Genomic DNA, 23839 nt, shown 5'->3' on the forward strand with positions numbered 1-23839 from the left:
GACTGAGCGACTTCACTTTCACTTTTCACTTTCATGCATTGGAGAAGGAAATGGCAACCCACTCCAGTGTTCTTGCCTGGAGAATCCCAGGGACGGGGAAGCCTGGTGGGCTGCCCTCTCTGGGGTCGCACAGAGTTGGACACGACTGAAGTGATTTAGCAGCAGCAGCAGTAAGTGTTTAATAACTAGTACAATCTCTGAAAATTTGTGTAGCCAGCTTTTATAGGTATGTATGAGCCATCTCCAGCAGACTGCTCGAGTATTCACCATTTTAAAACCTGATTGTTTCCTAAGCAGAAACTTAAGCTGTGGGTCTAAATGACTATGTAGCAGCATGCTCCAGAATTTAAAAAAAGTACCAACATGTAAATTATTTTTTAATCTTTCATCAGTAAATTCTCATCATATTGTACTCAATTAATGAAATCTGCAGCTTTTAAAATCCACAGTGAATATATAATTTTTATGTGAAGTGCATATGTCTATTGGATTCATGTATACACATATATACCCACATACATGATGCAATAAAAAACTGTCTGCATTATCTAATCTTCTGGAAAAAATAAAAATAAAATGACATTTTGGGGACGATTTTGCTTTTTTTCCAGATGTACGTTAAAAATTGCTTACTTTGATTTGTTTCACAGATTTCAGGAAAAACCATTCAAATACACTTTTCAAAGAAGAGACAAAGATTTTTTAAGAATGTAGATTAGAACAGCCATATATCACATGTATAATCATAAGGGATTTGCTTTAGGTCATACCTGAATGATCTTGTGGTTTTCCCTACTTTCTTAAATTTAAGTCTGAATTTGACAATAAGGAGTTCATGATCTGAGCCATAGTCAGCTCCCAGTCTTGATTTTGCTGACTGTATAGAGTTTCTTCATCTTTGGCTGCAGAGAATATAATCAATCCGATTTTGGTATTGACTATCTGGTGATGTCCCATGTGTAGAGCCTTCTCTTGTGTTTTTGGAAGAAGGTGTTTGCTATAAGTAGTGCGTTCTCTTAGCAAAACTGTATTAGCCTTTGCCTGTTTCATTTTGTACTCCAAGGCCAAATTTGCCTGTTACTCCAGGTACCTCTTGGCTTCCTACTTTTGCATTCCAGTCCCCTGTAATGAAAAGGACATCTTTTTTGGTTGTGGGTTCTAGAAGGTCTTGTAGGTCTTCACAGAACCATTCAGCTTAAACTTCTTCAGCATTACTGGTTGGAGCATAGACTTGGATTACCATAATATTGATTGGTTTGCCTCAGAAATGGACAGAGATCATTCCGTCATTTTTGAGATTGCACAAAAGTACTGCATTTCAGACTCTTTTGTTGACTATGATGGCTACTCCATTTCTTCTAAGGGATTCCTGCCCACAGTAGTAGATATAATGGTCATCTGAGTTAAATTCAACCAGTCCATTCCATTTTAGTTCGCTGATTCCTAACGCTGTGCAATTTCCTGTTTGACCAATTCCTGGAATGTGAAGTCAAGTGGGCCTTAGAAAGCATCCCTATGAACAAAGCTAGTGGAGGTGATGGAATTCCAGTTGAGCTGTTTCAAATTCTGAAAGATGATGCTGTGAAAGTACTGCACTCAATATGCCAGCAAATTTGGAAAACTCAGCAGTGGCCACAGGAATGGAAAAGGTCAGTTTTCATTCAAATCCCAAAGAAAAGCAATGCCAAAGAATGCTCAAACTACCACACAATCGCACTCATCTCACATGCTAGTGAAGTAATGCTCAAAATTCTCCAAGCCAGGCTTCAGCAGTACGTGAACCGTGAACTTCCTGATGTTTAAGCTGCTTTTAGAAAAGGCAGAGGAACCAGAGATCAAATTGCCAACATCCGCTGGATCATGGAAAAAGCACGAGAGTTCCAGAAAAACATCTATTTCTGCTTTATTGACTATGCCAAAGCCTTTGACTGTGTGGATCGCAAAAACTGTGGAAAATTCTTCAAGAGATGGGAATACCAGACCACCTGACCTGCCTCTTGAGAAATTTGTATACAGGTCAGGAAGCAACATTTAGAACTGGACATGGAACAACAGACTGGTTCTAAATAGGAAAAGGAGTACATCAAGGCTCCTTGTATATTGTCACCCTGCTTATTTAGTTTATATGCAGAGTACATCGTGAGAAACGCTGGGCTGGAAGAAGCACAAGAATCAAGGAATTCCATCTTGGAATCAAGATGGCCAGGAGAAATATCAATAACCTCAGATATGCAGATGACACCACCCTTATGGCAGAAAGTGAGGAGGAACTAAAAAGCCTCTTGATGAAAGTGAAAGATGAGAGTGAAAAAGTTGGCTTAAAGCTCAACATTCAGAAAACGAAGATCATGGCATCCGGTCCCATCACTTCATGGGAAATAGATGGGGAAACAGTGGAAACAGTGTCAGACTTTATTTTTCTGGGCTCCAAAATCACTACAGATGGTGACTGCAGCCATGAAATTAAAAGACGCTTGCTCCTTGGAAGGAAAGTTATGACCAAGCTAGATAGCATATTTAAAAGCAGAGACATTACTTTGCCAACAAAGGTTCGTCTAGTCAAGGCTATGGTTTTTCCAGTGGTCATGTATGGATGTGAGAGTTGGACTGTGAAGAAGGCTGAGCGCCGAAGAATTGATGCTTTTGAACTGTGGTGTTGGAGAAGACTCTTGAGAGTCCCTTGGACTGCAAGGAGATCCAACCAGTCCATTCTGAAGGAGATCAGCCCTGGGATTTCTTTGGAAGGAATGATGCTGAAGGTGAAACTCCAGTACTTTGGCCACCTCATGCGAAGAGTTGACTCATTGGAAAAGACTGTGATGCTGGGAGGGATTGGTGGCAGGAGGAGAAGGGGATGACAGAGGATGAGATGGCTGGATGGCATCACTGACTCGATGGACGTGAGTCTGGGTGAACTCCGGGAGTTGGTGATGGACAGGGAGGCCTGGCGTGCTGCAATTCATGGGGTCGAAAAGAGTCGGACACGACTGAGTGACTGAACTGAATTTGCCTTGAATCATGGACCTAACATTCCAGGTTCCTATGCAATATTGCTCTTTACAGCATCAGACTTTACTTCCATCTCAGTCGCATTCACAACTGGGTGCTGTTTTTGTGTCTCTTCATTTTTTTTGGAGTTATTTCTCCAATGATTTCCAGTATCATATTGGGCACCTACCAACCTAGGGAGTTCACCTTTCAATGTCCTATCTTTTTGCCTTTTCATACTCGTCACGGGTTTCTCAGTGCAAGAGTACTGAAGTGGTTTCCCATTCTTTTCTCCAGTGGACCACGTTTTGTCAGAACTCCCCACCATGACTCATCTGTCTTGGGTGGCCCTACATGGCATGGCTCATAGGTTCATTGAGTTAGACAAGGCTGATGGGGAGACTGACCAAGGGGGAAACTGGGTCTTGTTGATAGGCAGGGCCATGCTTACTAAATCTTTAATTCAATTTTCTGTTGATGGGCAGGACTGTGTTCCCTCCCTGTTGTTTGACCTGAGGCCAAACTATAGTAGAGGTAATGAAGATAATGGTGATAACCTTCAAAAGGTCCCATGCACGCATTGCTGCACTCAGTGCCCCCGACCATGCAGCAGGCCACTGCAGACCCACACCTCCGCTGGAGACTCCTGGACACTCACAGGCAAGTCTGGGTTGGTCTCTTGTTGCACTAGTCAAAGCTATGGTTTTTCCTGTAGTCATGTATGGATATAATAGTAGAAAGAAAGCTGAGCACTGAAGAATTGATGCTTTGGAACTGCGGTGTTGGATGAGACTCTTGAGAGCCCCTTGGACTGCAAGGAGATCCAACCAGTCAATCCTAACTGAAATCAGTCCTGAATATTCATTGGAAGGACTGATGCTGAAGCTAAAACTCCAATACTTGGCCACCTGATGCGAAGAACTGACTCATTGGAAAAGACCCTAATGCTGGGAAAGATTGAAGCAGGAGAAGGGGACAACAGAGGATGAGATGGTTGGATGGCATCACTGACTTGATGGACATGAGTTTTAGTAAGCTCCAGGAGTTGGTGATGGACAGGGAAGCCTAGCATGCTGCAGTCCATGGGGTTGCAAAAGGTCAGACACGACTGAGCGACTGAACTGTATTGATATCATGTGTATCAAGGAAATTAAGAAAAATTATGATTTGTAATGCTCATGTCACAACAATGACCTGAGATAGGGACTGAGGAAACTGAGGCACAGAGAGGTTAAGTGATATGATGGTCTCACAGCTCCTTCTCAGGCACATAATATCACTGAGACTATAATTGTGTGTTAATCCCTCAGTCGTGTCTGACTTTTTGTGATCATGAACTGTAGCCTGCCAGGTTCCTCTGGCAATGAAATTCTCCAGGCCAAAATACAGGAGTGGGTTGCCATTTCCTTCTCCAGGGGATTTTCCTGACCCAGGGATCGAACCTGGATCTCCAACATTGCAGGCAGATTCTTTACAACTGAGCCAATAGGGAAGCCCCCAAACTATAATTAGCCAACTCCAAGGACTTAGTAGTTTGAGGTCCTCATTTAAAAGTTACATTTTGGATAAAAATTGTTCCATGACTGAAAAGTTTACTTCTCTTACATACACCGCATATCACATTTTATTATTCAGGATTTTCAAATATTATCTGTGATGTGCCTGCACAGAGATTCAAATCTCAAGAATACATAAATAGAGCTTCCCCAGTGACTCAGCAGGTAAAGACTCTGCCTGCAATACCGGAGACACAGGAAATGTGGGTTCAGTTCCTGGGTCTGGAAGATCCCCTGGAGGAGGGCATGGCAACCCACTCAGTATTGCTGCCTGGAGAATCCCATGGACTGAGGAGCTTGGCAGGCTACAGTCCAATGGGTCACAAAGAGTTGGACATGACTGAGTGACTAAGAAGCGAAAGACAAAGGAGAAAAGGAAAGATATACACATCTGAATGTAGAGTTCCAAAGAATAGGAGCTTCTTAAGTGAACAAAGCACACACACATGTACATAAAATACAATTGCCACCATATTTGAAAAGATAAATAATATAAGCAAAAGAGACATGCCAGAGAGGCTTTTAATGCTAATTTGTAAAACTGAATGCTCTATGGTATATCAACTTAGATTTATTGAACTTTATCTTAAATAATTAGATATGTTATTATTTTTTTTTAAAATAAGCATTTTCTAAACTACATGCATCTAAATGCTTCCTGTGTTTTCCTGTGATAAACCTAGAGAAATAATAATATATATTTATCATTTATTTCAATGACAGGATACATATTTATTAATAAGTCAGTTAAAGTAACAATTAATAAGTCAATTAAAGTAACAATCAGTAATTTCTTCCATATATTCAGGGTCATAAAGAGCCCAGTTTTAATAATGAGCCTAATAAATATACTTTACGTTGGAGACAAGTGTCGTATGCCCATAAAATCACAAAGCCTCTTTGCCCAAAGTCACTGAACTTAATACAGTTGAATCTTTGCTTCTCCCTTAAACTAACCTGAAGTGGAGGGAGTATGTGGCTTTATGATAGGTGGTAGAGATTGTATAAGGTAGCTGTACACTTAACCAATAATCTGTTTCAATAAATTTACCAGGATTTTTTTTAAACATAAAAATATATTAGTATGCAACTTTCTTCCCTGAGTTTGGTTGAATTAAAAAACAAAACAAAACAAAACACTGTTTTCAAACGAGGATCAGAGAGATGTAAAGATGAAAAATATTGGCCTAAATTTTTTGAGATCCTTCATTACATAATAAAAACAAAGAAGATAATATAAAATGGAAATGCTTGTTTCAAATGATTTTAACAGAAAAAGGAGGTTACACAGATTAACCTGTTTTTGAGAAATCAACCCGTTACAGGAGAAAAACAGAATGGTAGATTTATTTTGTTTTACTTAATTTTGACTCTTCATCCTGAAAATAGCATTTCCCTCATCTACAGATTGGCCACACCCCCAGTCCTGTATTGGTAGGTATTTGTAACAGTGGTCCTCAGGGTTTTTTTGCCCACCGTCCTCTAGCACACCACGGATTTGCTTTAGAAGTTGGACTCCTCTCTATAACATTTATTTCAACAGCAAGTGATCCTGAGGCAAGTGATAAAAGAATTGCACCTTCAAATATACTGCCTGAAACTAAACTCCTTTCTTTAATAACAATTTCAGATTGTCAATATTTATTTAAAAGTAGAGCTTGCAAACTGAAGGTTCTGATGACTGAAACAAAAGCGGAACTGAAATGCCCTCTTTTGTCCTGTATAAAGTAGAGTGATGGCAGGGATTTGCTTAAGGTGTTATTGTTTAAGTTGCTAAGTCGCATCCAACTCTTTTGCAACCCCATGGACTGCAGGCCACCAGGCTCCTCTGTCCATGGGATTTTCCAGGCAAGCATACTGGAGTGGGTTTCTATTCTCTATTTCCTTCTCCAGGGGATCGTCCTAACCCAGGGTTGGAACCCATGTCTCCTGTATTGACAGGTGGATTCTTTACCACGGAGCCACAGGGAAGCCCTCCTAATCCCCTAGGGAGCTCTTAAAACCTAATGATGACTGGAGCCAAACCAGGAAGAATTTGTCTGAGGTGAGTCCCAAGTATTAAGACTTTTTTTAAAAAAAAATAACTATCCCAAGTGATTCTAATGTACAGTTACAGTGTTGAGAACTACAGGCTTAATTTCTGAAAAATGTATCCACTTTTGTAAAGATGGTGGTTATACCCTAGAAGAAAGTATTTTCCATAATAAACCCCTGGTGAAAACTGGAATATAATACAAGATATTTTCTTATAATATTGTAAAATAATTATGATAATAATAATTCTGCCTAAGAAACACCTTGTTCTCTTATAAATAAAATTTGTTTTCCGACATTCTCCAAGTGACTATGAAGACTTTACAAACTGGGTTACTATCTCCCGTTTACATCCTGATTTTTCAATGAATTTGCTATCTTACTTGGATTCACTTTGATGATAATACAGATCGAAGTCAAGAAAGTACCTTGGCTGTTGTGCTTACATATGCAGTCCTGGCGTCAGATATCATGGTTGGGACTGATAACTGAGTTCGATACGGCCTGAAGGGGTTCAAATGGAGAGGATGCTGATCACGGAAAACAGTTGAGAGGCAGAGTTGCACAGTCTCTTTCATTGCTTTCAGCTGTGACTCCTATAAAAACAAGAGATTACAATTTTTACATGTGCTTCTGGTCATCGTTCACCTGACTAGATTCCCCCTTTCCTCCTAGCCTATACTCAGTCCCCAAGTGCATCTTAGTTTTAATACATAATTGCCCAACATAAATTCCATGATAACATGCCATGGAATGCACACTCAGTCGGTTTTTTAGGAACTAATGTGTTTCATGATATCTTTTGATCACTGAAATTCAAAGACATAGCTGACATTTCCCCCCCTTGAATTGACATGATTTCAATCATGATACCTTGCTGGCAAGGAAATATACTTTAGAGTCACTCTAAATTGGATTCTTTTAGCATCTGCCACCTTTATCATAAACCTCCTTTATTACAAATCACTCCCCTTGTGATGTAGGCTTTTTCTGTGTTTCTCAAATCAGCCTGTATCTTCACTCAATTAATGCTAAAACTCTTATTTCCATGGGTCCTGTTAAGTAGTAGGAGTTATTCAGATGTGATTGTAAGTGCTAATCAAACATCTGTGAAACTGGCATTATTATTTCTGTTTTACTGTGAATGTAACAAAATTCCAGATTCTAGACTGTTTTCTTCTTTTTAAATTTTTATTTTGTATTGGAATATATTTTGGTTTACAATGTTGTGTTACTTTTAGGTGTACAACAAAGTGATTCAGTTATACATATACCCCTTCATTTTCAAATTATTTTCCCATATAGGTTATTACAGTATATTGAGTAGAATTCTCAGTGCTATATAGTAGGGTCTTATTAGTTATCTCGTTCATATAACAGCAGTGTGTATATGCTCATTTCAAAGTCCTAATTTACTCCACCTTTCCCCTTAGGTTAGGTAATCATAATTTCTAAGCCTGTGAGGTCTGTTTCTATCTATAAAATAAGTTTATTTGTATCGTTTTTATATTTCACAAGTTGTATCTTATGATATTTGTATTCCTCTGTCTGATTTCCTTCACTTAGCATGATAATCTCAAGGTCCATCCATGTTGCTGAAAATGGCATTATTTCACTTTTTTTATGGCTTAGTAGTATTTTGCTGTATATATGTACCACATCTTCTTGATCCATTCCTTTAGTGATGGACATTTAGGATGCTTCCATGTCTTGGCTATTGTTAAGCAGTGCTGCAATGAACACTAGGGTGCATGCATCTTTTTGAATTATGGTTTTCTCAGGATATATGCCTAGGAGTGGGATTGCTGGGTCACATGGTAGTTCTAGGTTTAGTTTTTAAGGAAACTCCATACTGTTCTCCATAGTGTTTGTACCAATTTACATTCCCACTAACAGTGTAGGAGGCTTCCTTTCTCTCCACACCCTTTCCAGCATTTATTGCAGAACTACTTTTTCTTTAGGTTTACATTCCAAGGTAGAGTGAACTATATAGAGACAACCATCTCCAACTACCATCCAACCTCCAGATCCCACTGCTAAAAATATTTTAAATTGCTTATAAGGTTTTAAAATGATGTAAAGTTGAGTCCCAATGACAAAGACATCCCCAGGTACCAAAATAAAGAGAGAGACACAACCTTGAGGAAATCTCATGGTAACACAGGGGTAACTGGGGGCAAGCATATAGACCCTAGTAAGACAATAACATATAAATATCCACTTCAAGATATGAAATGTGGCCTCTGGGGCAAGAGAGAAGGAGAAAAGAGAATAGTTGCTGGAGTCATATCCCTGGACAAACTGGCACAATTGGCGTTTACCCTCTTTGTGTAGTTCCATGTTTGGATCATTGGATCCAATGGATCAATGAATCAGTGAAGCAGAAAAGTCTGTTGTCTTCTCCTGTCACAGTAGTATACTCCCAACAAAACTACTGCCTTTTGTATATGATGTCAGGAATATATCTACAGATAGCATCCCTTCCTACTTACTGTCTCCTATACAGCCCATGGGGTCAATTTCTTGAGAGTGACTATGGCTTTGATTTTTCCCAACGTTTTCTGTTTCCTACTAATATGTGGTATAAGATTTATCTTTAAGATGAGAGTGTATGTTGCTACAATAGCAATTTAAGAAATCTTTCTTTTTGGTCATATCACGAGATTTTTAAAAAAGGCAACAGTAAGAACAGCAACTGGAAATATATAAGAAACAGGACATACATGTATTTCCCTCACATTAACCTTGCCCTGTCACATTTCATAAACTTCTGATAAGAGGAAAATAAAAGTCTGATAAGAAACAGGATGGAGGGGCTTTGTTAACTGGATGGGGGGAGTAAAGTTGAATAATAAACTTATATTCAAAATGGTCCCTTTTATTTGCTGAGTAGCTAGATGCCTGCTATGGCTGATTATGTTTGTTTTCTTTATATATTTTATCACTAATTTTAATTTGTTTATATATATATGTATAACTTGTCTGTTTTGTTCAGAACTGTATAGCTAACACCTAACACAATCCCTGACACATGAGAAAGGACACACAAAATTTTTTTAAAGATAAATACCTAGTTGAAAATGTTATTTCTCTTTTGTCAGGGAAAGAAGCTATCTCAATAAAAGAAATGAAGTAATGATCCAGATTATCCTTCCTATTGAGTCTTTGTTATAATCTTGGATGGCCCTAACCTTCTATTACTGCATAATAAGTGTGGATGCTGTTCTCTGGAGTGAGATGTTCCAGGTTCCACTGAACAATTTGAGTATGTTTTCTGTTTCTCATAATATAGTTAGATAATGGAAAGAGAACTAATGTGACGATGTCAGGCAGGTCTTGGCCAGGACTCAAAGTTAACATAGCTTTGAAATGTAGATTTTTCAATGTTCAGATAATGCAGGAAGTTATTTGATAGTTATTTGATTCACTGCATTCATATCATGGCTCCTCTCAACACAGTATATATATATAAAAGTTAGATCTACGACAGGCACAAAATATATATGTATATGTTGACATAATAGACAAATTCCTGAGCAACAGGTAAACTCAGATGCCAAAAGTAAACAATGAATGGCATCAAGCTAATACTTCATTTTAAGTAAACATTCTTTAGGCAAGACAAAATTCCCAGTGGAGCAATCGATACATTTGAATGTGGGTGAAATCATCTTATCTGCTCATCCAGGCCTCCTGACATTTTCAGGGTCACCTCGGAGAGCAGAATCAACAATACACAGATGTAACCTCCAGCTCCTCACCTTTCATAGCCATTGCAGTAAGCTATCTTTCCTCTTATGTTTCAACCTATTCTTAATCTCATAGTTTTTTACTTCCTCTCTTTTTTTGGATCACAAGCTTGTGAATTGGCCTCCTATATTAGATTCTGGATTCACTCCTTCATTACACTGTAGATTTTTCCTGCCAGAGACCACAGATTTCTGTGAACAATGCTTCCCTAATTTGTTCATCTTTCTATCAAAAAAAAAAAAAAAAAAAAAAAGCTCACATCTTTCCAGTTAGTCCCTCTAACTAAATAAAGCCTGTAATTGACACTACTCAGGTTTGGCTTGGCCCATCCATGAGCAAGGCCAAGACAACGATTTTACACCACAGCGTCATTATGTTTTCATTTATACTGCTAGCTTTAGTCTGTTTTAAAATTGCAGGTAAGGCCACTGTTCACTTTGAAGTTCACTGGAACAGGATGTCACCTAATGAAATATAATGTGACTTATACAAAGTATACTTTGCCCTAGATCTTACAACATATCCCCTCTGAGATTCAGCCTTATTTTTGCCCTTGATCTTCTTCCCACACCAAACCACATTTCTCATTTCCTCTGCCACCTGATAATAAAATGCAAAGTCTTTAAGGATAGCCTGCTTGTCACAATGTCCTTTGTTTATAGTCCATCAAACGTTTCAAGTTCATTCTCATCTAGGAACTTTATACTTGCTGTTTTCTTTGCCTGAAGAACTCTCTTTCCAAATAACTACATAGGAAACTTCTACTTAAAATGTATGCTTCAGCTCACATATTATCTTCTATGAAACATAATCACTGATTACTCTATCAAAGCACACTTCTATCTCAAAGTCTTTATCACATAGGTTCTTAAATTACATCTTTTGCAGCCCTTGTCATCAGTGCAAATTATGTTATTGTTAATATGTTTATTGTTTTATCTATTTCTATTTCAGTGTTGGGAAAAGGTGTTTGCTATGACCAGTGTGTTCTCTTGACAGAACTGTTAGTCTTAGCCTTGCTTGATTTTGTACCCCAAGGCCAAACTTAGCCTGTTACTCCAGGTATCTCTTGACTTCCTACATTTGCATTCCAATCCCCTATGATGAAAAGGACATTTTTGGGGGGAGTTAGCTCTAGAAGGTCTCATAGGTTTTCATAGAACTGGTAACTTCAGCTTCTTCAGTATCAGTGGCTGGGGTTTAGACTTGGGTTACTGTGGTGTTGAATGGTTTACCTTGGAGATGAACTGATTTGGTCGTTTTTGAGATTGCAACCACGTACTGCATTTTGGACTCTTCTGTTTACTATGAAGGCTACTCCACTTTTTCTACGGAACTCTTTCCCACAGTAGTAGATAAAATGGTCATATGAATTAAATTCAGTCATTCCCATCCATTTTAGTTCACTGATTCCTAAAATGTCAATGTTTAATCTTGCCATTTCCTGCTTCATCTCATGCAATTTATCTTGATTCATGGACCTAACATTCCATGTTCCTATACAATATTGTTCTTTACAGCGTCAGACTTTACTTTCACCACCAGACACATCCACAACTGAACATTGTTTCTGCTTCGTCCCAGCCTCTTTGTTCTTTCTAGAGCTATCAGTAATTGCCCTCTGTTTTTCCCCAATATGAAGAGTATAGCATGCAAAATGCTGGGCTAGATGACTCACAAGCTGGAATCAAGATTGTCAGAAGAAATATCAACAACCTCACTCTTAGGGCAAAAAACAAAAAGGAACTAAAGAGCCTCTTGATGAGGATGAATGAGGAGAGTGAAAAAGCTGGTTTAAAACTCAGCATTCAAAAATCTAAGATCATGACATCCAGTCCTCTCACTTCCTGGCAAACAGATTGGGAAAAAGTGGAAACAGTGACAGATTTTATTTTCTTGGGCTCAAAAATCACTGTGGATGGTAACTGCAGCTACAAAATTAAAAGATATTTGCTCCTTGGAAGAAAAGCTATGACCAAACTAGATAGCATATTACAAAGCAGAGATATCACTTTGCCGACAAAGGTCCATATAGTCAAAACTATGGTTTTTCCAGTAATCATGTACAGATCTGAGAGTTGGACTGTAAACAAGGCTGAGTGCAGAGGAATTGATACTTTTGAACTGTGGTGCTGGAGAAGACTCTTGAGAGTCCCTTGGACAGCAAGGAAATCAAACCAGTCCATCATAAAGGAAATCAACCCTGAAAATTCATTGGAAGGGCTAATGCTGGAGCTGAACCTCCAGTCCTTTGGCTACCAGATGCAAGAGCTGACTCACTGGCAAAGACCCTGATTATGGGAAAGATTGAGGGCAGAAGGAGAATGGGGCAACAGAGGATAAGATGGTTGCATGGCATCACTGACTGAATGAGTGGACATGAGTTTGAGCAAACTCGGGAAGATGATGAAGGACAGGGAAGCCTGGTGTGCTACAATTCATGGAGTTGCAAAGAGTTGGACAAGACTTTGAGACTGAACAACAACAACTTTCCCAGTAGCATATTGGACACCTTTGACCTGGGGGGCTCATCTTCCAGTATCATATCTTTTTGCCTTTTCATATTGTTCATGGAGGTCCATAACATTGTAAAGGATGCTGTAATACAAGAAGGCAAAGTTGTTGTCTGAGGATGCTATACAAATAGCTGAGGAAAGAAGAAAAAAGAAAGGCAAGGGAGAAAGGGAAAGATGTATTCAACTGAATGCAGAGTTCCAGAGAATAGCAAGGAGAGATAAGGACTTCTTAAGTGAACAATGCAAAAAAAAAAAAAAAAAAAAAAGAGGAAAACAATAGAATGGGAAAGACTAGAGGTCCCTTCAAGAAAACTGGATATATCAAGGGAACATTTCATGCAAGGATGGGCATGAAGGAGGACAGAAACAGCAAGGACCTAACAGAAGCAGAAGAGATTAAGAAGAGGTGGCAAGAATACAAAGAAGAACTAAACAAAAAGTATTCATGATCCAGGTACCCATGATGGTGTGATCACTCACCTAGAGCCAGACATCCTAGAATGTGAAGTCAAGTGGACCTTAGGAAGCATTACTGCAAACAAAGTTAGTTGAGGTGATGGAATACCAGCTGAGCTATTTAAAAGCCTAAATGATGTTGCTGTAAAGTGCTGTACTCAATATATCAGCAAATTTGGAAAACTCCACAGTGACCATGAGAGTTTTCATTCTAATCCCCAAAAAGGGCAATGCCAAATAATGTTTAAAATACCATACAACTGCTCTCATTTCACATTCTAGCAAGGTAATGCTCAAAATCTGTCAACCTAGGCTTCAGAAGTACGTGAACTAAAAACTTCCATATATACAAGCTGGGTTTCAAAGAGGCAGAGTAACCAGACATCAAATTGCTAACACTGGTTGGATCATGGAGAAAGCAAGGGAATTCTACAAAAACATCTACTTCTGCTTCATTGATTACACTAAAGCCTTTGATTTTGTGGATCTCAGCAAACTGTGGAAAATTCTTAAAGAGATGGGAATACTAGACCATCTTACCTGCCTCCTGAGAAACCTGTATGCAGGTCAAGAAGCAACAGTTAGAACTGGACATGGAACAATAGACTGGTTCAAAACTGAGCCAGGAGTAGGACAAGACTGTATATTGTTACCCTCCTTATTTAACATATATGCAGAGTACATTATGAGAAATGCTGGGCTGGATGACTCATAATCGGGAATCAAGATTGCTGATAGAAATAGCAACAACCTCAGATATGCAAATAATACCCCTCTAATGGCAGAAAATGAAAAGGAACTAAAGAGCCTCTTGATGAGGGTGAGAGAGGAGAGTGAAAAAGCTGGTTTACAACTCAACATTCAAAAAACTAAGATCATGGCATCCTGGTCCCATCACTTTATGACAAATAGAAAGGGAAACAGTGGAAGCAATGGCATTTTATTTTCTTGGGTTTAAAAATCACTGTGGATGGTGATAGCAGCTATGAAATTTCAAGACCCTTGCTCTTGGAAGGAAAGCTATGATAAACCTACAGATGATAGTAAAAAGCAGGGACATCACTTTGCCGACAAATGTCTGTATAGTCAAAGCTCTGGTTTTTCCGGTAGTCACATACAGACGAGAGAGTTAGACCATAAAGAAGGCTGAATGCTGAAGAATTGATGCTTTTGAACTGTGGTGCAGGGGAAGACTCTTGAGAGTCTCTTAGACTGCAAGGAAATCAAACCAGTCAATCCTAAAGGAAATCAATCTTGCATATCCATTGGAAGGACTGATTCTGAAGCTCCAATACTTTGGCCATCTGATTTGAAGAGCCAACTCATCGGAAGAGACGTGATGCTAGGAAAGATCAAAGTCCAAAGGAGAAGAGGGAGTCAGAGGATGAGATGGATAGACACCAACACTGACTCAGTGAACATGAATTCAAGGGAACTACGGGAGATAGGGAAGGAACGGGAAGACTGGAGTGCTACAGTCTATGGGGTCACAAAGAGTTGGACATGACTGAGTGACTGCACAACACTGCAATGTAATTTCTTTGAGGGCTGATATATTTTAATTTTTATTATATATTGGAGCATAGTTGATTAACAATGTTATGTTAGTTTTGGGTGTACAGCAAAGTGATTCAGTTATACATATATATGTATCTATTATCAATTTTTCCACTTATGTTATTACAGAATATTAATCAGTGTTCTTTGTGGTATACAGCTGGGCCAATTTTTTTTTGTTTTGTTTTGCAGTATCACTGGTTTCTAAATAAAGAAATATTTGTTAAAATATAAATAAAGGAAATCTCCAGAGGATAAGTTTTATAGAGAAAATAACGAACTATTTTTCATTTCACCCTGTATATTATGTAATATAAATGTATTATTTTGGACATTAAAATACTAGTGCTTATGCTATAGCATATGTAAAACTTGTAAGAAATTATTATTTATATATATGTTTGTAGGATGGTGGGAGATTTAGAAGCCATTTTTTTTTCACATCTGTATATGAGTAGTTTTCTCAAGAAAAATGCATTTTTGTGGGGATGCCTAGATACATATGGCAAAGACAACAGTGTCCTCATTTCGTATCTCCTTTAAAAAGTTCACAAGGTAATATTCATGTCTGTCTTCATTTATTTACATGATGTGAAATCCTCAGAGAGATCTTTGTGCACCAATGGCAGTTGTCTTTGGAAAAATCATGAAGGACTGGGAATGCAAAGGCTTTCCCCTTCCCCTACCTTTATTTCACCAAGAAATTATCTCTGAATCCTAAAAGGTCATTTGATAGTTTTATTTTTCTGTTCTATGTACTTTGGCCCTTCTACGTAGGATGAATAGCATGTATGTTAATTTATGAAGTTAGATCTTCATCTACCTGTTTAATCAGTAACAATTTATTATGTTCTTGCCATGTGCCAGATACACTGTAGCAAGAAGAGTTCTTGTTCTTTTACTATTTTGTCCTGGGAGTCTGTGCAGATCACCTACCTGTGTCATCTATGATATAATAATGCATACTTTCCTGAGTCAAATTTTGTGAGGATCAGATGCAAAAGAAACTTCTAATATAAGAATTTGAGAGATAGATTTTTCACACCATAAAGATATTTTTACATTTCAGTAGCTGAGGCTAACTATCATTCATCGGATCAATGGTTCTCCTGCATTGCAGGTGAATTCTTTACATTCTGAGCCATTGTGGAAGTTCCATAACATATTGCCATAAAATAACTGATTGTTTAGAAAACAAAGATTGATTCTTGGATCTTAAGATTATTATTGCTTTTATTGGGATAGTAATCTGACACTTCTTTCATGAGAAGTATGAGATGAGAAACAAGTTAGAGTGTGAAGATACTGTTTTCAAAATATTTATTAGGTATTTAAGGCTATTTGAGGCCCAGATATAATATTCTTTGGAACTAGACACATGAAGACAATTTTAAAAAGTCTTGTCTCATATAAAAATGATAGAGAGAGGTGAAGAGCAATTTCATTAAACTGTATTTTTGTATCTATTTTTGAAGTAAGCGAGCATTTCTATCTGTCTTTATGACTACAGTTTATGAGTCTCATATGTATCTTACATGAGATTTGTTGAAATCAACCTCTGGTAATACGCAGTGCTTTTATAGTTCATTGTAGCAAATGGGTGACAAGATCCTGAAGGCTGAAGAGAAAAATTATCACAAAGAAGCAGTCTCTGTAGGTTCTCATTCACTAATAATAGTAATTACTATGCTTACTGAGAATTTTTTATGTGCCAAGAATTCTCAGGACTTTACTTTTACGGATGTATATAATTTTCCCATCATCATTATAAAGTGAATTTTATTATCATTCTATTTTATGGTGAAGTATAAAGAGTTTGAGGGATTTGAACATGATCATTTGGTGAAAGGGTTATGATCTGAACACAGACTGACTCTGGAGAACTTTATTAAATATTACAGGATATAGTCTCTCATCCCAAATCTAGTCTGGCTTAGTGAGAGCTAAGCAAATGGTGGTGGTAGAAATGGGGAGGAGGAAGACATAGAGTGGATAAGACAAAGGAGGGAAAATTATTTTATCTTCAAGTTCTGTGACTCAGGACAGATTATCAATTGTGCATGTTATCATGTGACACCACTAGTTTTTATAACACATGTCCTTAAAATATACGTACTCACTCTTCATGTTTCTCTGACTTTATGGCTCCACATATAATTATTTCCTAATTTTTGGTGCCCAACAAAGTTGTGAGGGTTGCAGTGTTTTCTGTTTCTCATAGCACCTGGTACATGGTGGTCTCACAAAAAACATTTCAAACCCATTTAGTCAGTGAGTCACTCACTGACTAAATGGGTTATTTGAAGTCACAGCATGGGAAAAGTTTAATGTTATGAAGAACATTCCAACAGTCACAGTTGTTAAATCTAAGAGGGGGGCCAGTCTGCCTCAGAGTCTTGGAAATCCAATGTCTTTAGAATGTAAAACATACTGCAGAGATTTTGCCAGGGATACCAAAGAAAGGAAATATAAAAAGATGATCTAGTTGGACTTTCTGATTATATATATTGCTGATTTTCTGATTCTATCAATTCCATAAAGAATCAGTTCCCATTTTAAAAATATTATGTGGCATGAGTTGGATATGGTCAGAAATTAGCATAATTGGTATTAACTTCTTTCCTAAAGTTAAAAGCTGGAATCTTGGTAAGGTGAATTATATTTGAACTAGTCTACAAAAATGTAGGCAGGCTTCCCTAAAATTATTAACTATTACATTAAGTACTTGGATAAATATAAAATGAGACATGTCTCTTGTTTTCTTTATATTGATCTTTATATTGATCAGATTGATCATATTTTCTTTATATTGATCAGATTACATTCTCTCTTTATATGTCTAGAAATATTTTTATTGTGTATAAATGAACCAACAATTCCCCATATGATATAAAGAGAGGGTCTATTTTTCCACTGTTAGAATGATTGCTAACTCCAATCTAATCAAGAATAGATTTCAGGCAAAGGATGTGTTGAAAAGTTGTTTAAATGCAGATTATTCCAAAATTGGCCCTGTTGCCTCAGCATAGACTTTATATGCATCTTATTGAGAGCAATGTGGGTGTTTGTATTTCCAAGTCTGAAACACTATGATTTAATTTTCAGTCAGAGTTCCCTGTATTAATATTTGCTAGTTATATGTTCTAAAAATTAGATAGAACTACATTGGATGTTCAATAAATGGATGCTAAGTGAACAGAGAAATAATTTCAAAAATCATTTTACCCTTTTCTTCAAGTGAACTAAAGAAAAAAAGGAATATTTACTTCTTATAGTTTTATATAGCTAATTTAAAAATGAAAGGAAGCCTTAAGAAATTTTGCCAAATACCAATAAATATAAACCAACAGAACCATAATTCTAAATTTTATGACTAATTCCTCCCTCTATATTTTTATTTCTCTTTCTATATACCCATGCCCTATTCTCCATGTATGTCTCATATGAAGAGCATTGATAGGCAAAGGTAGGTATCAGTTAGGAATTGTGGTTTCTTTCTGAGCATATATAATTGTAACACAATGATACATTGACAAAAATAAAATGAAGTAGATGAAATAAGATAAAAGAAGGCAAATAAAACCTTTTGGAATTAATGCTGATGAAAGTACAACTTTGTGAACTTTAAAAATGTGACCTTTATGGTATGTGAGTTTTATTTCAATAAAGCTGTTATAAAGACAGAATGCTAGCTACTCTTGCATTATTTTTGCATAAACAGAGGTGCTAAGAGAGCTACATTCTTTGATGTCTCTTCCTCCAGAAACTTAAAATTTCCAAAATAAAAACCATCAGTGACTACTTCCATTTGCTTTACAACTCAGCCATGCAAATTTAAGACATGGCATCTTTGTTGATGCTTTAAAGTATGTCTATTTTTTATGTTATAGAACAAGTGTACCAGTAAGGTGAAAAATAAAACCATGCAATCATCACAGAGCCTCAACCTTAAGTATATTTACTGGAGCATCAAAAATAAGAACCATCTATAACCATCTTGCAAGCACAGCATCTGGAACTGCACTGATAAAACAAGGGAAACAATGAGTATACCCTAGCTTCATCTGCTACAACCAAAGTCGTGATGGCTCATGGGTGGAATCAACTTACCCGGTCAAGAGCTGCTTTCTCCAGTTCGTTTTTTGCTACAGCTAATTTTTGTTCCAGATCAGTAAGCTGTTGGGCCTGTAAAATGAGAGAAGTAAATATTTTTTAGTAAATTCTATAATCTTCCCTCTCCACTTTAAATATCTGTCATTCACTGCCAAAGAATTTTTAAAAAAAAAGAAAAAGAAAACTATTGAAATTCATTTAGAATTCAGGTTAAATATATCCTATTATGTGGTCATTTGTTTAAGCTGCAGAAAATGTTATTCCAGATGAATATGCACTAAATGCTTCACTGGATCAAAACATATAGTTGCAAAGTTCCAGCTGAAGTCTTTGAAAATATTTGTGATACAAAACCGTCAGTTGTGTTTCTAGTCGTTATGGACTAAATTTTGCCCATCCCTAAAACTCATGTTGAAGCTCTACATCCCTTCCCACACACCTTCTTAGTGTATTTGGGGATAAAGCCTTTAGGGAGGTAACTGAGGTTAAATGAGGTCATAAAGGTGAGGCCCTAATCCCATAGAATTGGTGTCCTTATGTGAAGAGGAAGGGATACCAGAGATCTCTGTCCATCATCACAAAGAAGCAAGAATCAGTGGGAAGTCACCATCTGCAAGCCAAAAAGAGCTCGCACTAGAAACTGAATCTGCCAGCACCTTAATCGCAGAACCATGAGAAAACAGATTCTGTTACATCACCCATTCTGTGGTAGTTTGTTAAGGTGCCCTGAGAAGACTAATACAATAGTATTCACTTAATTTTTTTTTTTTTTTTTTAAGTATTGCTGCTAAGTCGCTTCAGTCATGTTCGACTCTTCGCGACCCCATGGGCTGCAGCCCACCAGGCTTCTCCGTCCATGGCATTTTCCAGGCGAGAGTACTGGATAGGGTGCCATTGCTATTACACCAATACAATTCTATCCTACCATATATCTGTATCTTTGCAAATATCACAACTATATTGTTAAGAGAGACTCAGATTTGGAAGACCTGTTCTCAAGTCTTGCCTCCACCAACTGCTAATTACTGTATATACTAGTTACATACTGATGAGAAGATGCTCTGCAGGCTCACAAAGGGCCTCCTGCTGCTACTAAGTCACTTCAGTCGTGTCCAACTCTGTGCGACCCCATAGATGGCAGCCCACCAGGCTCCCCCATCCCTGGTATTCTCCAGGCAAGAACACTGGAGTGGGTTGCCATTTCCTTCTCCAATGCATGAAAGTGAAAGTGAAATCTCTCAGTCGTGTCCAACTCTTAGTGACTGCATGGACCGCAGCCTACCAGGCTCCTCCATCCATGGGATTTTCCAGGCAAGAGTACTGGAGTGGGCTGTCACTGCCTTCTCTGCAAAGGGCCTGCAGAAGGGCCCAAATCCCTCATCCTCAGAGCCTCTCTCTACCTCTCACTTTTGCCCATCTCTTACATTTTAGCCAATGAAAAGCCTTTAAAACTGGAAGGAGCAAGGCTTGCTCTGATGTTCTTGTGAGGCAAGGGGGTTGAGTTCACTTGGGAGAAATCAGAAGAGGGGGCTTATCACTTCTGCAGTGACCAGGACATCCCCATTCTGGATCTCCATCCTGGGCACTATGATGCTGGGCCTGGAGCAAGACTGTGTATAGCCAACCAGCAAAGTGCCTATTTGTCTGTTGCTCTTCGTTTCTCTCCTTCACAGTCTGGGAAATAGCACCCTGCACCTCTGTCCTTAACTAACCTTTTTTCTTTTTCCCTAGAGCGAGCCCTAGGCAGGAGAAGAGGGTGAGGATATTTTTCTTGATTATGAAAACCTATATACATTCTTTAGGTGTAGGCATAGTTTTCATCCCTTAAACTCATCTGTGCTATTTTCCACACTTGACTCTCTTGGAAAAGTATTTCCCTGTAGGCAACTGTAGTCCTTAAACAGAAACCTATTCATGTACATAAAATATACATAAGCACTTATAAACATCTAATACTGTTTAAAAATAAATCATTCTGAGTAAGAGAGTGAGTGAGAGAGAGGGGATGAAGAGAGTTGTTTCCAATTTGAGGCACCTACAAGTGAGTGGACACTCAGACACTCTGAATACTAGACTCTCCTTTGACCACATCCTCCTCTTTCTGATCACCTGACCTCACATCAGGAGGGCTTTGGGACTATAAGACTCAGTCTTGCAATCCTGGCCTGGGCTTGGGCCACTCTGCTGGCCCTGAATCACTGCTGCCCTGGTTCCAGCCACATTCCTCAACCACAGAGCACTCCAGACCTGCTCTCTGACCATGCCTGCTACCATGGGCCCTGCCAGAGCTAACTTCTGTCCCTGGGACTGAGTCCCAAAGGAAGGAAGAAGAGTTGCCCTTTCATCCATTCCCAGTTTCTAAGCCTATGACAGGAGTTAGGGAAGACACAAGACGGGCAGTGACTGGGCCTTAGGGGGACAGTGCTCATCCCACACCCCACTGTGGCTGTAGGCTCTAGGAGAGGTCGCTGGAACTTGTGTGTGATGAGGGCAAGAATTTCAGCACCAGCCTCCGTGCCAATCAACCATCTTGGTCACCAGCCACCTAGAAATCCCCTATGGTTTGAACTCCTTGTTACTCCGACAATGCACCTCATGATGTTTTCTTTCTTAGGGACCCCTTTGGTGGGCAGCTATCCTCCTCATGATGCTGTCATTCATTATCTGCAGTCTAGAGGGGGTCCGCATAGATATAAGTCCTCCTGCCTCCATCCCTCCCCCTCCACGTGTGAGTTTCAGCCCAAATCCTGTCATCCACACTCTCACTGAAGGATGAATTCAGGGAGGACAGTGATATGGTGATTCAGGGACCCTGTTTCAGAGCAGGTGGGATGAATTCCAACAGAAAAACCATATATGCCTTCAAAAGCTTATTGCCATGAGTTCTCAGGATTTCAAGTATTTACTTCTACTAAGAACTCATTGAACTTGGTAAAATCTACCCAAGAGATCTTGGGAGACAAAAGATTAGAAAAATATTAAGAAAAGTATTCATAGGATTGCAGGTACTGACTCATATTATCATACTTTGGTCTTAGTTTTGAAAAGATCAGCTACTGGATTAGATCATAGGTAGTATTTACAAAACTATAGGAAATAAATACAGTTCTGTGAGTTTTAAATCATCAGAAGACTTATGAAAGGCAGCAGAATTTATCAGACAGTGAATTTTATCTGTTGTAAGTCATTTATTTTCTCAATTTAACTCCCATGGAAAAAAAAACAGGTAGGATTACTTAAGGGGAGGTAGTCATGAATCTAGAGTAGCTTTCACTTACATCCAGTGCATTGAATAAGTATCTTTGAAGTGATTAGTCTTTTTTCAGACTAAGAAGGAAAAATCATCTACATACAGAGGTTGAAATACATAAGAGGTAGCAAGCATGTAAAGTGAAATCATGAGACTCTAACTGCTAAGCTGAGAGTGTGTATAAGCTGCAGCAGAGAACAGCGGAGGGGTTTTTCATAGTTGCCTGAGAAGTCACAGTGTTCTTCTCATAAGACTAACACCAAACGAAACTGTAACAGTTAATTTTTATATATTTTCTCATTTGAGATTTTGTACACGAGAGGCTAGAGTCCATATAATAATTCTTAATTTACTTAAAAATTATGATGCTCCACAACTCGAGTTTGTATAGACCACAAAATACTAGAACCTGGTTTGGCTTTGCCATCCAGCCTCTTAAGTCTGGAGCTGTTCCTAGCTGTTTTTCTCAAGGATCTACCTTAAATTGGGTAAGATTATAAGGATGAAATGAGTGCTGTATTTACAGCAAAAATCATATTTTTTTTTTCTTCAAAGAAACAGGCATGCATAGTCATACTGAATGAAGGAAACAGAAAGGACATGATGTTAGGGAGATGCATTTTATCTGAGATTTCAATGAACCATTTTACAAAATTTTGGCAAATGCACACATCTTCAAGGTTCTAATTCATTATTCATACATCATGTGTGTAATTCAATATTTCTGGAAACTCACTGGGACAAGGATTATATTAATCCTTCCTCACTTCCTTCCCTCTAGGTAAGAAGATCCAGTTACCTTCTTTTTAATTTTTGGTTGAATTTCCCTGAGGTTTGTGGAGTATAAAAGTATTTACAACTCGAAAGGACCTGAAACAACTTTAACACTAAATGTATTAGAATCTTAAACATAAATCAAAAACACGAGGTCTATGGAAAACACATGTGTGTGTCTTGTGAATGGGATGTGAAGGTAGATTATGAGTAGTGAGAGCATGGGAGGCATTGGTCATGGGGCCTATGGAGCTCTATCCATTTGTCCAGATTGTGCTGCAAATTTGCTCCAAGACTTCTGGCAGCCAGGTATTAAAAACAAATTGATAAAAAGAAAACTACAGGCCAATATCACTGATGAACAGAGACGCAAAAATCCTCAACAAAATTCTAGCAAGCCAAATCCAACAACATATTAAAAAGATCATACATCATGACCAAGTGGGCTTTATCCCAGGGATGCAAGGATTCTTCAATATTCACAAATCAATCAATGTGATATACCACATTGACAAATTGAAAGATAAAAACCATATGATTATCTCAATAGATGCAGAGAAAGCCTTTGACAAAATTCAACATCCATTTATGATAAAAACTCTCCAGAAATCAGGCATAGAGGGAACATACCTCAACATAATAAAAGCCATATATGATAAACCCACAGCAAACATTATCTTCAATGGTGAAAAACTGAAAGCATTTCCCCTTAAGTCAAGACAAGGGTGCCCTCTCTCATCACTACTATTCAACATAGTGTTGGAAGTTTAAGCCACAGCAATCAGAGAAGAAAAAGAAATAAAAGAAATCCAGATTGGAATAGAAGAAGTAAAACTCTCACTGTT

The 23839-nt window shown here is 38.1% G+C and overlaps 1 protein-coding gene across 4 annotated transcripts in view; it reads right to left on the minus strand.

The window, feature by feature from the left end:
• The window catches only part of LUZP2 (leucine zipper protein 2), a 518159-nt gene that overhangs the window by 45034 nt on the left and 449286 nt on the right, over positions 1–23839 (minus strand). For 3 of the 4 annotated variants that reach the window (XM_006064754.4, XM_025286284.3, XM_025286283.3), the window contains exons 8-9: positions 18968–19042; positions 7007–7174 (exon numbers count right to left, since the gene is read on the minus strand). In XM_006064754.4, the coding sequence (XP_006064816.2) occupies positions 7007–7174; positions 18968–19042 (243 nt within the window). The remainder of the gene's footprint in view (positions 1–7006; positions 7175–18967; positions 19043–23839) is intronic. The other variant, XM_044943452.2, reaches the window with a different exon arrangement.

Source organism: Bubalus bubalis, chromosome 5, assembly GCF_019923935.1.
Source record: "Bubalus bubalis isolate 160015118507 breed Murrah chromosome 5, NDDB_SH_1, whole genome shotgun sequence".
Lineage (NCBI taxonomy): Eukaryota > Metazoa > Chordata > Mammalia > Artiodactyla > Bovidae > Bubalus > Bubalus bubalis.